Genomic DNA, 15,958 nt, shown 5'->3' on the forward strand with positions numbered 1-15,958 from the left:
AAAACTAAGCATTTCCTTTCCACCAACAAAAGTAAACGTAATGGGAATAGTCTGGGGTATAGAGGTAGGCGGTTAGGGAAGCTCCAATCGAAAATCTCAAAGTAGGACAATTGGCGAGGAAGAGGAGAGAAGACTGGCAGAGCAATTTGGATCCTTTGTTGGGATGGAGTGCACAAGGAAACAAATGGTTGCTGACCTCTGGGAATGGTGGCTCAGCTTTGCGACTAAGAAAAAAAAAATCTCCTCTACCTTCTTCCTGATCTAATCATCCCGGCCGCTTTAAAACCATCGGAATAAAGCAGTAAGTAAAACTTTCCTCCGTATTACGCCGTTATTAACAGGACTCCTACGTGTTTTTATATTAAAATTTAAATACATCTCTAAAAATAAGACTGCCATGGCACCACGAGAGGATTTGAGAGAGGCCTTGTTTACAAGCGGATCGAGGGCTGACGGGAGGTTTACATATTAAGCCGAAAGACGGGCTGCGACAACACTCCCAACTGCAATCAGACGCTGCTGCAGCACACTCCTTAAGAGATCCAGTTTGACCGCGGGGGTCGGGTAAGGTGCGAATCTGGCCTGACGGGAGCGGTTCCGCCCATCAGCTTCCCTTCCCAATCTAAAGCGTGGCGGGCTGCGGCCGACCCCAGTCGCCCGACGGCTGTCGGCCCGAACGCTCTGCCGGACGGCCTGACGAGGAGCGGGTCCTGGAAGAACCGCCTCACGCCTGGCAACGAGGAAGCTGTCTCCAGAGACCATCGCCAGGGCTAAGGCAGACGGGTTGAGATCGCCGTGGGAAGCGCGGTAGGCCATCCTGCTCCTTTGATCGCCGGCGGACAGGGGCACGTAGTTCAGGGCCATCTTCAAACACTGCCCGCAGTGTTTGTTACGTCCCTCGGTCAAGGTAGGCTCTTGGCGGCTACGCAGATCAGTCCAGCCGGTCTCGAACGCGACCCCCGCCTACAGGGGAAGCCATTAACTCCAGCCGCTGCCGATCGAGGAGCCGCCTTCAACCCGCGCTCTGCTCTCGAGCATGCGCAGCCCGCCCGCGCACGTCGACGCCAGCCGAGAGCGAGCGTGAATGACGTCTACGTCCGTGACGCCCGGGTCGACGAGGGCGTGGGGTTTCCGAGAGTGCGCAGTGAGTGCGGCGGCGGCGACCCTTCGGCCTTTTTAGGGAGGGGGCGACATTGCGATGGGGGCGGCGGCAGCGGAAGCAGATCGCACGCTCTTTGTGGGCAACCTTGAAACGAAAGTGACCGAGGAGCTCCTTTTCGAGCTTTTCCACCAGGTAAGCGGCCGAGAGCCGGCTCTTCCTTTCGTTTATCCGGCTCTCTTATGGCTCGGCCCAACGGCCAGGCCCGCCTTCTTTTCGAAAGCTGGGTTGTGGGTCCCGGCGCCCGAAGGCTGGGCCGCTTGGGGCCGGAGGTCACTCTGGGAAAGTGACGCGCTCGCGGGGGGTCGCTTTATGGAAAGAGCCCTGGTGAGTTCACGCTGAAGTGACTCATTGGTAGAGTATATTTTAATTGTGTGGTCATTATCTGTTTTCCACGCAAGTTTTTTTTTTTAATTGCAGCATTAGAATATTTAAAACAGACTCCTAAATACGCTGTAGAAAAGCAGACTTGTAGTGTTTCTGTGTTAAAGTTTGCATTAAAATGTGTTAAAAATTCAGAGTATCCTTTTCTTTCCAGTTCTGTTCTCTAACAGCTGGTAACGATTGGTTAATCGGTAAAAAAGCGAATTTTTAGTCCGAGAAAACCGGACTAGTCTTGATAAACCGTTACCTGGAGTGAGAAAATGATGGATGTTGGTCGCCCTGTTAAAAAGTCATAAGGTACTCTGAAATGTAAATTGAGTGACTGCTTCCAGTTCCTTATGGTCTTCCTTCCCCCACATAAATTAATCAAGTGTTTGGTCGTAGCTATAGGATCTTTAACCGAGGTGGAAATTCTTGTGTGTCCATTTTTTAGACTTTCTGATTACATTTTTGTTGTTTTTCATCTTTGCAAAATTCGAGATTTTTCTTTTCGTCTATAGGCTGGGCCAGTGATAAAAGTGAAAATTCCGAAAGATAAGGATGGTAAACCAAAGCAGTTTGCATTTGTGAATTTCAAACATGAAGTGTCCGTTCCTTATGCGATGAATCTGCTTAATGGAATCAAACTGTTTGGGAGGCCCATCAAAATTCAGTTTAGATCAGGTAACTATTCAGTGTTATTGTTTGGGGAGAGGGTCTTTTTGTTTGTTTGTTTCTCAGTTCTTTGTTTTTAATTTTGTTCAATTTTAAAGAACCTCTTTTTAGATGAAAATACTTCAAACTTTGTGGATAGTAAACTATATATCCCTGAAAATAGGTAACATTGACAACATGGCTTTTGAAAGTTGTCATTTTAAAATTGAGTTTGGGTTAGTGAAGAGAATGTAAGCTTTGTTGTTTGACTTGGGTTTGGGACCTTGCTCTGGAAGGAGCAAGGATTATTTTCTGAAAACGCTTTTCCTAGCTGCTTTGTAATTCACATTTACGAATTTTGATTCTGGATCCTGATGAGGGTGAAATTTTCTGTGTATCCAGTCTCAAAATTTAGTGTGGGGATCAGAATATTATGGCCGGATTGGATATTTATACATTGGATAATACCTTGTTTGGAACCCTTTGTTTTGGAAGTATCTGGTATTGAACACATACGTTTTACTCTGATGAAATTGTAAAGCAGTCTTACTGTAATTTGAGGTTTTCTTTTGTAGCCTACATGATTTGGGGTAGGGGAGACATAATTTCAGCTTAAGTTTTCTATCAATAATTTCTCAATTTTTTTTGTTTTAGGAAGTAGCCATGCCTCACAGGATGTCAGTGTGTCATATCCCCAGCATCATATTGGAAACTCAAGCCCTACCTCTACATCTCCTAGCAGGTAATATCTTACACCTATTGTTAAAATCATTTGTCAGAAATTTTCCTAGGTCGTGATCCCAAAACGCACAATGAATGATTTGTTTCCTTCTTTAAGCTCCTTCTTCTTCATTCTTCTGCTATATTATTTGTATGTTGACTTATAATTAGGTATAATTAGGTTTCAAGGGGATTATAGACAGACATGTATGTATAGTACCCCTAAAACGGATGCATATGTTAACTATATGTTCATTTGGAAAGACATACACCCACATATTTTTGTACATAACTGAAAGAAAACTTCTCAGAACATTACTTAGCCCTTATTATTTTCAGTATACTCTATTTTCTAATCTGTTTCCTTTAAAAAATTTAAATTAGTTTTGACCACCAGTTGGTTGTTAATTGCAGGTTAAAAATAACTGTCTGGAAACAGACTAGTGGACTAAGAGTTTGTAGAATTGGATTCTAGGTGTGCCTCCACCGATTGCATAATCTTGAGATAGTGTCATTTCTCTGATCCTGCCCTTCCATTTGTCAGGAAAAGCTGAGTTGACTGATGTCTAGAACCTCTTCTAGTTACTAAGGGTTAGAAAAGATCCCATATTTACATAAATAATTTTATTTGCGTTAGGAAAGACGATATTTCACCAGGGACAGTTTTTTCCTGGATTATCCACAGAGTTACTCTATCAATCATAATGGGCTTCATTTAAGGAAGAGTTAGCAAATATGTGTCAGGTTCTTCAGCTCCTTTGCATTTATGCTCTCGTTTCTCATGGCAGTCTTATGAGGTAGGGATTATTGTTAGTTCTACCTTATATGTGAAGAAAATGAGGTTTGGAGGTTAACTTGCTCAAGTTTGAACTGTTCGTAATAGTGGACTGGGATTGAAACCCAGGCATTGTGACGAAGCCTCTAGGATAGGCTGCCTAATGGAGCTTACAAGTCTTCATGAAGACAGGTGTATGTTTTGTGACTACCTGTTTGATAAGTCCTCTAGAGAAAGAGTAGAACATGCTTGGAGAAAAGATCCAGCAAGGAGAGATGATATAAACGAATGAGGAACTAAAAGGAGCCAACGTACCTAGATCACAATGAATGAGAAATGGAGAGTAGCAGATGGTGTTGGTGCAGTAGAAGAGGTGAGACGATATAGGGTCTTTCTTCTAGGCCATAGTTAGAAATTGGGAACGTTATCCTAAAAACCGTCAAAAGATACCAAAATGTTTTCAGTAGGACAATAACAGGAAGAGGTTTGTATTTTAACAATTTGTTTGGTTGCTGTGGGAGAACAGATTAGCGGGGACAAGGCTGAAAATAGACCAATGAGGAAACTGTTGGTAGCAAAGTATTGGCATTAGTTGTAAGATAGCAAGGAAGTTCCTGGGATGATGTTGATGGTTTGGATTAGGGCGGTGCCAAGAGCTGGGGCAAAGTGGCTTCCATATGACAAGATGACTAGATAGCAAAGTTGCGAGAAAGAATAGTGTACAAAGGGTGCCATCTTCACATCCTTTCTTGCGAACTGAAATTGTGTTTAAATACTTCTCAGCACATCTGGAACTTGAAGCATCTCAAACCACTTTTGTAGAAGCTTCAAAGGTATCTCAGGTGGAGGAAAAATGAGGTTTTAGCTCCCTCAGAATTCTCTTTGGGAAAAAATATGCAAGTAAATGACTTGTTTTTAATTTAAGGCTAGAACATACATCGTTTTTATACTCTTCTTATAAGGAAAATTATACTTTTTATCCCTTTAGCATATGGATATATAACTAATTTAAGAAAACCCAAAATGGGGAGTGGCTGGGTGGCTCAGTCAGTCAGTTGAGCGTCTGACTCTTTTGCCTCAGGTTCTAATCCCAGGGTCATGGGATCGAGCCCTGTGTCAGGCTTCACACTGAGCATAGAACCTGCTTGAGATGATCTCTCTCCCTCCGTCCCTCCCTGCTCACACACGTGCCCATGCTTGATGTTTCTGACTCTCTCTCCCTCAAAAAAAAAAAAAACCAAAAAAAAAACCACAATGAAAATATCTAAACTATGAGGCAAATCAATTAGTGATATGATTTTAAATATTTTAAAATAAATTTAAAATACTTGGTAAGTAAGTTTTTCTGTAGAGTAAGCTTCCTTTTTAGGAGGTGGGGAATAAGATATAAGTCCTTGAAATTAATATCCTATTTATGTTACAGAACTCTTAATTCCTTGTTCTCCCAGATCTGTTCCTCTTCCCTGTCTCAGTAAATGTGTGTATAATTGCTCAAGCCAGAAATCTGCGTTTTTATCCTTAATTTTTCTTTTTCCTTCATCTGTCATATCTAATTAACCAAATCCTTTTCGTTTCAGTTTTCAGCCTAAGCCTTTGTGCTAGTCCTGGGATTGACGTTTTTTTTTTTTTTTTCTATAAAGGCCACATACATGTTTCAGGCGTTGCAGGCCATCGTAACACTACATAGAAAATACAGACACAAGAGTGTTACAAAAACTGGATTGGTCCATAGGCTATATAGCTTGCTCACCCCTGTGCTCGTTCTTCCTGCAGCTGGAATGTTTTGCCTCCAGGTGATCTTGTTACTCAGTTTTCACTTCAAATGTCTCCTTTTTAGAAAGGCCATCCCTGACCAGCGAGCTAAAATAGAACTCCTGTCTCTCACCTTACTTGCTTTTTAGTCGACTATTCATAATGACACTTGGAACAAGGTAAATTGTCTTACTCTCTGAATCCTTCCCCTTATCTATGAGAGCAGATACCTTGTTTTTCTTGTTCATTCCTACCTTTGGGACCTGTGTCTTGCTCATGATTAGTATGTAGTAAATATTTGTTAAATGAATGATTATATGTTGTTTTTCTTTCACAGGCATGAAAGGACTGTGGATAACATGATTCCATCAGCACAGATAATTCAGAGGTCTTTCTCTTCTCCAGAAAATTTTCAGAGACAAGCAGTGGTAGGTTGATTTATCAACTTGACTTGGTAAAAAAAAAAAAAAACCAAAAAACAACAAAAAAGCACAGCAAAACACTTACATTGAAATGTTCAAATGATTCTTAAGTAATGTCCTAAGTTTTCGTTAGACTACCGTGATCTTTGTAGATTGATTACTCATTTTAGTTTTCACTGGGCTGAAGTACATATTTAAAAGATTGAAGATAAATAGAAGAGCTGTGTTTCACATTTGTATTTTTCTTCATCCATTGTTGTGGGGGTGGTGTGTTTAAAAGACAGGAAATTTATTCTCTGATGTTCTTGTAACCTAGGCTGAAGGACTTATTAGCATATGCTCTCTTTGATGCTTGTAACAGTAATTGAATATATTGGAGTCTTCAGACCATCTTCCTCTTGCTTTCCATTTTTTCTGTAACAGGAGGCTGTGAGACTAGGCTTAAAATCCTTGATATGTTTTACTGTTCCATCTTTGTGTCCAGTCCTTCATTTTTTCATTTTGTCGTCACGTCCTGTATTTGTTTCTTTTTCTTGAATTCATTTCTTCTTTTTTTCACTGCCCAATCACAAGCATGGCTTATGACCCCTTGACCTTTTGCAGGCCTGCTAAATAAAAATAGAAGAATGAAATAAGGTAAAATTGAGCTCAGTATAAAGAGATGTCCACTTTTATGTACATATCACGTATTTTTCTCATTTTGCTGTAGGCTATTTAAAAAAAATGATCACTGGCTTATAAGCTCTCTGCAGGCAGAATTTGGGGGACCACTGGTCTAGTCAGTTCGTACTTGTCTCCATTTTCTCCTTACTGGTCCATCTTACACACTTGTTTGAAAATCATTGTAACTCTGTTTTGCTTATCTTCCTGGTAATTTGACTTCCATCTTGTAAGATAAAGTCAGAATTCTCTAGCTTAGTTATTAGGTACTCCGATCATCTGATGCCAATAAAGCTTTTTAGCCTAATTGTCCATTAATCAGTGCTTATGAGGTCTGTAACCTCTCTCAGAGTTACTTGCTATTCTGCAAACACATTCTGTTTCCTTGTTATCTTTGTGCAATTTCCTTTCCTTGATATACTTCCCCCTTAAAATATTCTATCCGTATTTTTATTTATTTATTTTTTTTTAATTTTTTTTTTTTTTCAACGTTTATTCATTTTTGGGACAGAGAGAGACAGAGCATGAACGGGGGAGGGGCAGAGAGAGAGGGAGTCACAGAGTCGGAAACAGGCTCCAGGCTCTGAGCCATCAGCCCAGAGCCCGACGCGGGGCTCGAACTCCCGGACCGCGAGATCGTGACCTGGCTGAAGTCGGACGCTTAACCGACTGCGCCACCCAGGCGCCCCTCTATCCGTATTTTTAATACTCAGGTCCTATGCCACCTTCGTGAAGCCTTTCCTAATGATACTGAGCTCTTGACTCTTTATGTGTTCATCAGACAGTGATTTACATTATCATCATTTGTATGACCTCTTCCCTTCTACGTTTTGTTCTTGAGGGCAGGGAGTAGTAGGAGTAGTAGTCGTAGAGGTGGCGGGGGAGCGGGTGCCTGGGTGGCTTCGTTGGTTAAGCTTGCGACTTCAGCTCAGGTCATGATCTCTCATTTCGTGAGTTTAAGCCCCTCATTGAACTCTCTGCTGTCAGCACAGAGTCTGCTTTGGATCCTCTGTCTCCCTCTCCCTCTTTCAGAAATAAACATTTAAAAAAAAATAGTAGTTATGTACAAATATTTTGTAGTTGTCCGTTGGCATGAACAAACTTTGACTTGTTTAACCTAAGATCTACCCGGGCAGGTGGATCTACTAAAAATATTTGTAGTTAACATTTCCTTCTTTTTCTCTTAGATGAACAGTATTTTGAGACAGATGTCGTATGGTGGGAAATTTGGTTCTCCACATCTGGATCAGTCGGGATTTTCCCCATCAGTTCAGTCACATAATCCTACTTTTAACCAGTCTTCAAGCTCCCAGTGGCGCCAGGAGACGCCATCCTCACAACGTAAAGTCAGACAGAATACTCATCCCTACATCCTGGACAGACATTATAGCCGTGAACAACGCTACACTGATCATGGGTCTGACCATCATTACAGAGGAGGCAGGGACGACTACTTCCATGAAGATCGGAATCCTGATGGCTGGAGCCTCGATTATGAAAACAGAAGAGACAGTAGTAGAGATGGAAAATGGCGTTCGTCTCGACACTAACAAGTATTAAAGGACGATGTTTTTATAGGGTCATTCTAGGTCCCTTTGGCTGAGCTGATCTGGAGGTGTTTTGTTAACTTTACAGAGCAGCTTTACAAGTTGCCACATTTCTTTATAAAATTTTTAAAACCTATAGCTGCAGTCTAATAACAGAAATAAGAATTGTGGTTCCAGTTTTATTACATTAATAACCTTTCACCTCAGGGTTTTATGAAGAGGAAAGGGTTTTATGCAAAAGAAAGTGCCACAGTTTCTAATCATTTTAGACAATTAATGAAGGGATGTATTATATGGATTGGTTGTATTATAAAGCAGATATTTTAATTATCTGTTATCTTTTTGTATTGCAAGAAGTTTGTTGTCAGTGAATCAGATTTTGGTGTATATAATAGAAAACATTCAAGTTTTGATAGTCTGAAATGACTGTCAGTATTTTGTTGATAAAAGAAAGTAATTTCAGTGACTCATTTTACTTAAAACTTATTGGGGTTTTAAGGGGATAAATCATATTTGACTTCTTAGAGAATTTTTAGTGTAAGTTCTGTGACATGCTCATTTGAGTTTTACTCTAATTGAACATAAAATTGTAAATCTGTACATGCTGTCTTATTCTAAAAATTTTTAAATTTACTCATTAAATCATGTTTGATGTATAACTGAAGTTACTCAGGAAGTTAAATATCTCTAAATGTATTTTTTTACGTTAAACAAATACAGTGTTAATATAAATCCCCTTTTCAGGAATAACAAAAATGTAAAAGCAGAGGTAAAATGGTAAAATGTTTTACTGAAAGTATTCTTTTTGCAAAAAGAAGGTTCATGAACCGTTTAAGTGCTGCCTCTGTTACTCAAAACTTTAAAAACTTTAACATTTTCAAAGTGCCCAGGACATGTGTACATGGGTATGTTTTATTGTGGAGGTTGTACAGATTGCTTTTTTGTTTGAACGTTTGAAACAATTTAAACTTTTTCTGATTTAAAAATTTTTAAATCTTGTTTAACAAAATTGTGTATCAAGATGCTGTTTCCCATTTATTGTAGAACTTGTTTATAAAAAATCATTCCTTGAAAAATTTTGATCCTTTTTAATATTAGTAACCACAGCATTTATACTGTGTTCTTTTTTAATATATTGAAAACCTAAAAAAGAGTGTGTCTTATTTTTTTGACATTACTAACTTTGGAGACCATGTATACAAAGTTAGCAACATACTTTTATTTGATGGCCTGGTGTTGTGATGATGGCCTGGTGTTAAGAATGTTGGTTCTTAGAGCATCCTGAAATATTCCTTTTGTACATATTGAAATTAATATTTTAGAATCAGATTTTCAGTGATCTGGATTATAGTTCTTACCAGTTATGAACTGGTCACCCTCCTTAGTCTCTGGGAGTTCACGTACTCTCAGGTCTTCCCTGTGTGTAAATGCATGCCGTTTTTCGGTAAGTGGAACTATTGACTCCACATGATTAAAGGTTTGTTTGCTTACACAGTTTAATAGTAGAAGGATTTGTTTGCAGTGAGCTTGTTCTCCAGTATCTTACCTATGTGAATATTTGGTAGCTTATAGAGATTAACAAAGATTAGTACTGCTTTATCGCAAGGTATCTCTGGGTCCGATCCTTTCATATTGATTCATAGGTAATCCTGGTTCAGGGTAATCTTTTTTAATGATTTTAATGACGGGGCACACCCCTTAGGAGGTTCCAGTGGATCTCTTTCACTTCAATCCCACCCAGTTGAAAGTAACCAAACTAATAAATGTACTGGATAAAGGGACAGAACGAGATGGTCCCAACAAATTGGACATGGTTGGGGAGCTCGTTCACCCAGGCTTGAGAGCTACAGTAGAAAGGAAGAGGTGTTTTTGTGGGAGCACGGTTTCTCCCCAAGGGTGTGGCACGAAATACCACTCTGTTCTGTAATGAAGTGTTGGGTAAATGTTCTGTACTGACATGGTGTAACCTTCTCTTAGAGAGTGGCAACACCATAAAGCTTCTGACAAGTACTGCAGTAAAGAAATCTTTATACTTAGTATTCCAAACTTTTTTGACCCTTATTTTACCCTTTTGTACATAACACATATTAATATACTAAGACCTCTAAAGAATCTGACCCCACACTTCTCTATCAAATCAGTCAATATTTTTGGTACCACTTTCCAGTTCTGTTGTGTAGGCCCATATTCTTCACACCTACTGCCTATCATGCTAGAAGGGGCAATCCTCCTCTTCCAGGATTATTCTATCAGCACCCTACTGTAGCAGTTTGTGTGTTCCAATAGTACCCTGTATTTCGCTTGTCGTAGCCTTATACTGTGTTATAATTTTCTTTTTATTTGTATCTCTCTAGAAAGTTCCATGAAGGCAGAAACCATATCTTACCAGTGAATTCTCAGTATCCAGTACCTGGCATTAAATTACTTGGTAAATTTTGGATGAATGAATGAAAGAATGTTTGTCAGATAATTGAATTAAAAAAGGAGGCTTAATCATAGTAGTAGTTTTTTTTTTAATAGGTTTCCTAACCATGAACCATCATTGCATCCTGTTATAAAAACTCTGTATTACAATATATTGTGCCTTTAATACACTCTAGAATTATGTTTGCTTTCCAAAAGTGTTAAGGTTTTGATCTGTTTTCATGAGGTTTTCTTTTAAAAATTGTTTTATTATGTTGGTTTGGTTTTGGAATTATGGTTCTGCTAGCTTTATAGAATGAGTTGGCAAGCTTATCTTGTTCTATGCCCTGGAAAGAAAATTGAAAAATATACGAATTAACCTGTTTCTTTAAGACTTGTTAAACTCCTTTGTAAAACTCATTTCTTAGAAGTAACTGGTTTTTTCTCCCATTTTTTGTTTTGGTTATCAGTCTATCCATATTTCCTACTTTCTCAGGAATCAATCTGAATAATTTATACCTTTCTAAAAAAAAAACCCCATTTTCTCTGTCTTTCCAAATTAATTGACAGTTGTACATGGTATTTCTTACAATTTTTGTTAAATTCTATCTGCAGTTACAGTTGTTTTAGTTCCTGACATATTTTACTTTCCCTCCCCCATCTTCATTAGACTCGCTGTGCTGTTATACATTGTGCATTTATTTATGTAAAAGCAGCATGCCACATTGTTTCTGTTTTTGAAACCTTCCCTTTTAAAGAGATGGAAGTAAAAGTTATATATGATTCCGACAGTTAACCATTTCTGGAGCTCTTTGGTCCTCCGTGTAGATCCATCTGGTATCTACTTGGAAGTTTTTGGGATATGTCTTGTAGTGCAGCCTTGCTGGTGATGAATTCTTGTAGCTTTTGTGTCTGAAAAAGTATATTTCATCTTTGTGTTTGAAATATCTTTTTGCTGGGTATAGAATTCTAACTTGACAGTTTTTCCCCCCCTTTTGATATTTTAAAAATGTGGCTCCACTGTCCCCCTGCTTGCATTTTTTCCTATAAGAATACTGCTGGCTAGTACATAATGTGTCATTTTTGTCTGGCTGGTTTTGAGCAATTGGATTATAATGTGCCTTAATACAGTTTTCTTCATGTTCCTTTTGCTTGGAGTTTTTTGAGATTCATGGGTCTGCGGGTTTATAATTTCAATCAAAATTGGAAAGCTTTGGCCATTGTTTGAAAAAAAAATTTTTGTCCTCACTCTCCTCTTTGGAAATTTCAACTACGCTTAATACGAGACTACTTAATGTTATCCCGTAGCTCACTGATGTGTTGTATTTTTTAAATTTTGTTTTCTCTGTGTGTTCATTTAGATAGTTGTATTACTAGGTCCTCAAGACTACTTTTTCCTTTTTTTTTCCCCCCTGCAGTGGCTAGTTAGCAATTAATTCCAATATAATCTTCATCTTAGATGTTGTAGTTTTTCTCTCTAGAAGTTTGATTGCCGTCGCTTTTCTTCTGATTGGTACTCTGTTTTTTTTTTTTGTTTTTTTTTTTGTCTTCAGCTTCAGGAGGTACAATTGACAACATTGTAGTCTATTTAAAGTATAGAGCACGATTTGACACACATTGTGAAAGAGTCCCCCCAGTGAGTAAATTAACACATGACTTTTGGATCTTTTTTTTTTTGTATCTTCACTATCTTTACTTAATTTTTTCAACAATTGGAATAAAGTTACAGTAATTTTTAATGTCCTTGCCTGCTAATGCTAATATTTTTGTCAGTTCTCCATTGGTTTCTGTTCACTCCCGTTATTGGATGTGTTTTCCTGCTGCTTTTGCACACCCTGCAATTTTGACTGGTTGCTGGGCAATAGGGATTTTACCTCATTGGATACTTGATAGTTTGTATTTCTGTAAATATTCTTGAGCTTTCTTCCAGAACACACGTAAGTTATTTGTAAACCATTGTAGCCAGGACATGATTTAAGATTTGTTAGGATTTCACAACTATTTAGGATTAACTCCCCCATTACCAAAGCCAAACTCTGGAACACTGTAACAGATGCAAACACTGTAACACATGCTCGTGAATTACGAAATGTTTCAGTCTATCTAGTGGGAACAGATACTATTCCTGGTCCTCTGTGAGTGCTGAGTAGTAGTCCCTCTAATTCTCTGGGGCAATTCTTTTCCCAGCCTTAGATAGTTTCTTCAAACCTGTATGCTGATCTCTACTCTCATGAATACTGGAGGAAACCGGCAGATGTCAAAGTTTTCTCCTGGGCACCTTAACCACGTGCAGTCCTGTGTACTAGACGTTGTAGCTGCCTCGGTTCCCTGAGACTCTCCTGGAGTTTGCCAGGCTTTGCCTACCCCGCCCCCAACCACACCGCTGCCTGGAAATTGCCTCAAGGCAGCAAGCTGAGGCAATCTTAAGGCTCACCTCATCTGTCTTCTGCTCCTGAGGATCACTGTCCTTTCCACCTGACATCCACTGTTTTGTGTTTTTTTCTGTGTATTGGTTGTTCAGGCAGGAGGGTAAATCCAATCCTTGGTACCCCATCTTGACTGGAGGTGGAAATTAAGTCCTGGGTTTTGACACGTAGTGTACTCACCATTCTTCATGTTAAATGGTCTGTATTTTCATGTTTGATTTTTCTTTCTAACTTGAGTTATTTAGTTCCTTTTTAAATTTCTAATTGATTTTTTTCCCTTCTATTGTGACTTTTTATAGCCTGTGGAGAGAGAACATGGCCAATGTGATAAAATAAAAAACAAATAGAACAAACTTGTAGAGATAAAACCCGATCACTAGCTGGATGATCACAGGCTTTTTTTTTAGGTTTCCTGGCAGTGAGCTAACAGGCTGACCCACGGCCCAGGCACACCTGTCCCAAGGCTGCGGAGGAGAACTTGGAAGGCACACCCATCCTCCTTGGCTGGCCCTTCTGCCTGTGAGTTCCATCCCGCCCTGTGGGACACCCGCCAGGTGTTCGCCTAAAGGTTTCTTTTCCAATTTTTTTTTTTTAATTTTTTTTTTTCAACGTTTATTCATTTTTGGGACAGAGAGAGACAGAGCATGAACGGGGGAGGGGCAGAGAGAGAGGGAGACACAGAATCAGAAACAGGCTCCAGGCTCCGAGCCATCAGCCCAGAGCCAGACGCGGGGCTCGAACTCACGGACCGCGAGATCGTGACCTGGCTGAAGTCGGACGCTTAACCGACTGCGCCACCCAGGCGCCCCTCTTTTCCAATTTTTCTAATGGTTCCATGCATGTGTGAAAAACAATGATTTTCTCTGTTTCAAAACTCTGCCTTGACAAAATTATCTCTTACCTGACAAAACGTGTAAATCAAAAATGTCAGAATGAGGAGTTATTAAAAAAAAATTAAAATGCGTGCATATTAATTTAATACACATAAGTATACATTCACTTGCCAATCTTTTGATGTGGAGCCAAAGCCCTTTCCTTATATCTAGGTGTGCTAATTGGAGGTTAGTGGCTGTTCTTGCATAAATCACTACCAGATTGCATCGCCTATAATTTCCATTTTGCGTTTCCTCATAGTGGAAGGCAGTTGCAGAGAAACGTGTGAAGGATTCAAGTTTTCTGTTTCTCCTCAACAGTTGTCGTGCTCACACTTAATCTCAGCAAGTTCTTATAATGATTTATCCTTCCTGAATCTTTACAAAGTAATTCAACTAGTTTTCTAGAAACTTTTATGTTCCACGTTCGTATTCGTATTTCATATTCATCCATATTCTTATTCATCCGTTTATATCATGTTTAGGTTGAGAATTTGCATTAATGAGCACTAAACTGAAGCAGGTTTGGAACAACTTAACTGGTAAGAGGAAGCACGGGTGAACTTCTAGGAGTGGCTGACCAGTCCCTAGGCTGCAGCATGTCAAGGACGCAGACATTTATTACAGAAAGAATAGGGAACACCAGTGAATCCAACAACTCAGTTAAGTGGAATCAAAGCAGAGAAATGTGCTAATTTGGTAGATAAGTGCTGTTAATTATATGTTTCAAATCCTACATGGTTTTCTCTTCTTGACCTCTTAGTTCTGAAAGAGATGATTCTAATTTATGATGTTCTCTGAGTAATGTATCCTGAAGTGGGTATGTATCCTGAAGCTATTCTAGATACAAAATGAAGCATGACGTTCCTTCACCGTGTACTGTAACTGTTACCAGTGTAAATATCCTCAACCCGTTCTCCTGCTATTAACTTTGGGTTCTCTTCTGGTTCATATTGCTATTTCACACCTCCATTTTTGTTAGTATTAGCCAGCTATGTCTTTGACTATTACTTTTGAATACCTCTATGTCACTTGATTTTAGGCATGCCTCTTATAGTAAGGGATGTTTTGATTTCTTCCTTCTATACTTCCTTGCATAGGTATGTTTCCAGGATTGATCCCCTTTTCTTTCCCCCCACCCCCTTTCTTCTAGGGTAGCATTTAATAACTCTGGATACACGCTGGCATCACCTAGGAGCCTTTCAAAAAAACAACTTAATGCCTAAACTTTACCCCAGAGCCTCAGGGAGGAAGCATGGTGTCAATATTTTTTAAAAGGGTCTGGTATAAAGTCAGGATTGAAAACTGTACTGTCACACTATTTCTATTCCTGTAGTGTATCCCTGTACATTCTCATCAATCATATTAAAGTTTATAGTTTTTTTTTTTTTTTTATCAGACAGGCTGAAACAGTTGTAGCAGTCAAGGTAAAATCAGAATGATAAAGTATAAGGGACTTGTTGTAGAGATTTAACCTTAAGCAACTGTGATCGCTGGTGGAAAAATCTGTTGCCCTGCATCTGGTGTTGGGCCTGAAGTCACGGTAAGTCAGCCAGATCAGCAGCTGGGAAGAAAAGCTGAACAAGAACAGGAGCAGGGACAAACCGGAGAGTGGTAGCAAACAAACACGGAGCTTGCATCTGTCTCTCGTTACCCTGCCTTAGTTGACTTGGACGATGCCTGCAGGTGTGGCTGGCACTCTCGGCCACAGAACTGCACGTATCTTTGGCCCAGGACTCAGAGAAGTTGGAGGACATGTGGCAGAACCTGGAGGAGCCACAGCCTGGGCGCTGCCCCACGCCAACAAGGTGAGCCAGGAGACCAGCAACAACGTGCATGAGGTACCACGGTGCCTGGCACCCTCCTCTAATCTTCTGGAATGTAGAAAATATGGTTGCTGTTTTCCTTACAAGGTCCAAGTCTCAAGCAAATTTCCCTTGCGGTCAAAACCGCATTGCAATTCGAACACTCTCTACCTGGACTTAGGCTAAGAGCTTGTTTCTCTAGAGACTGTCCTCACTTCAGACACTAGCTACAAGCTCAGGGATTCCTGGGCCATAACTCCTGACCAATCTGCTACAAATTCAGGGGTTCCCACTACTCCCTCATGTCTGATAATTCACGAGAATGACTCACAGGACTCAGCTAAGAGCTATGTTTATGGTTGCGGTTTTATTATAGCAAAAGGATACAAATCAGAATGAG

At 39.8% G+C, this 15,958-nt stretch overlaps 2 protein-coding genes across 2 annotated transcripts; one reads left to right on the forward strand and one right to left on the reverse strand.

Moving 5' to 3' along the window:
* Window positions 1-323: 323 nt before the first annotated feature.
* CUNH11orf71 (chromosome unknown C11orf71 homolog) lies at window positions 324-1,053 on the reverse strand. The gene has a single exon (XM_047071121.1). The coding sequence runs from the start codon at window positions 862-864 to the stop codon at window positions 469-471; it is 396 nt and encodes a 131-aa protein (XP_046927077.1). The 5' UTR covers window positions 865-1,053; the 3' UTR covers window positions 324-468.
* A 94-nt stretch (window positions 1,054-1,147) lies between these two features.
* Window positions 1,148-10,847, forward strand: RBM7 (RNA binding motif protein 7). Its single transcript, XM_047071436.1, has 5 exons — window positions 1,148-1,294; window positions 2,044-2,206; window positions 2,831-2,918; window positions 5,761-5,851; window positions 7,693-10,847. The coding sequence occupies exons 1-5, from the start codon at window positions 1,199-1,201 to the stop codon at window positions 8,053-8,055; spliced, it is 801 nt and encodes a 266-aa protein (XP_046927392.1). The 5' UTR covers window positions 1,148-1,198; the 3' UTR covers window positions 8,056-10,847.
* Window positions 10,848-15,958: the final 5,111 nt, after the last annotated feature.

Source organism: Lynx rufus, unplaced genomic scaffold (assembly GCF_022079265.1).
Source record: "Lynx rufus isolate CCGP_SWC_20201006 ecotype Redwood Valley unplaced genomic scaffold, mLynRuf1.p SCAF_9, whole genome shotgun sequence".
Lineage (NCBI taxonomy): Eukaryota > Metazoa > Chordata > Mammalia > Carnivora > Felidae > Lynx > Lynx rufus.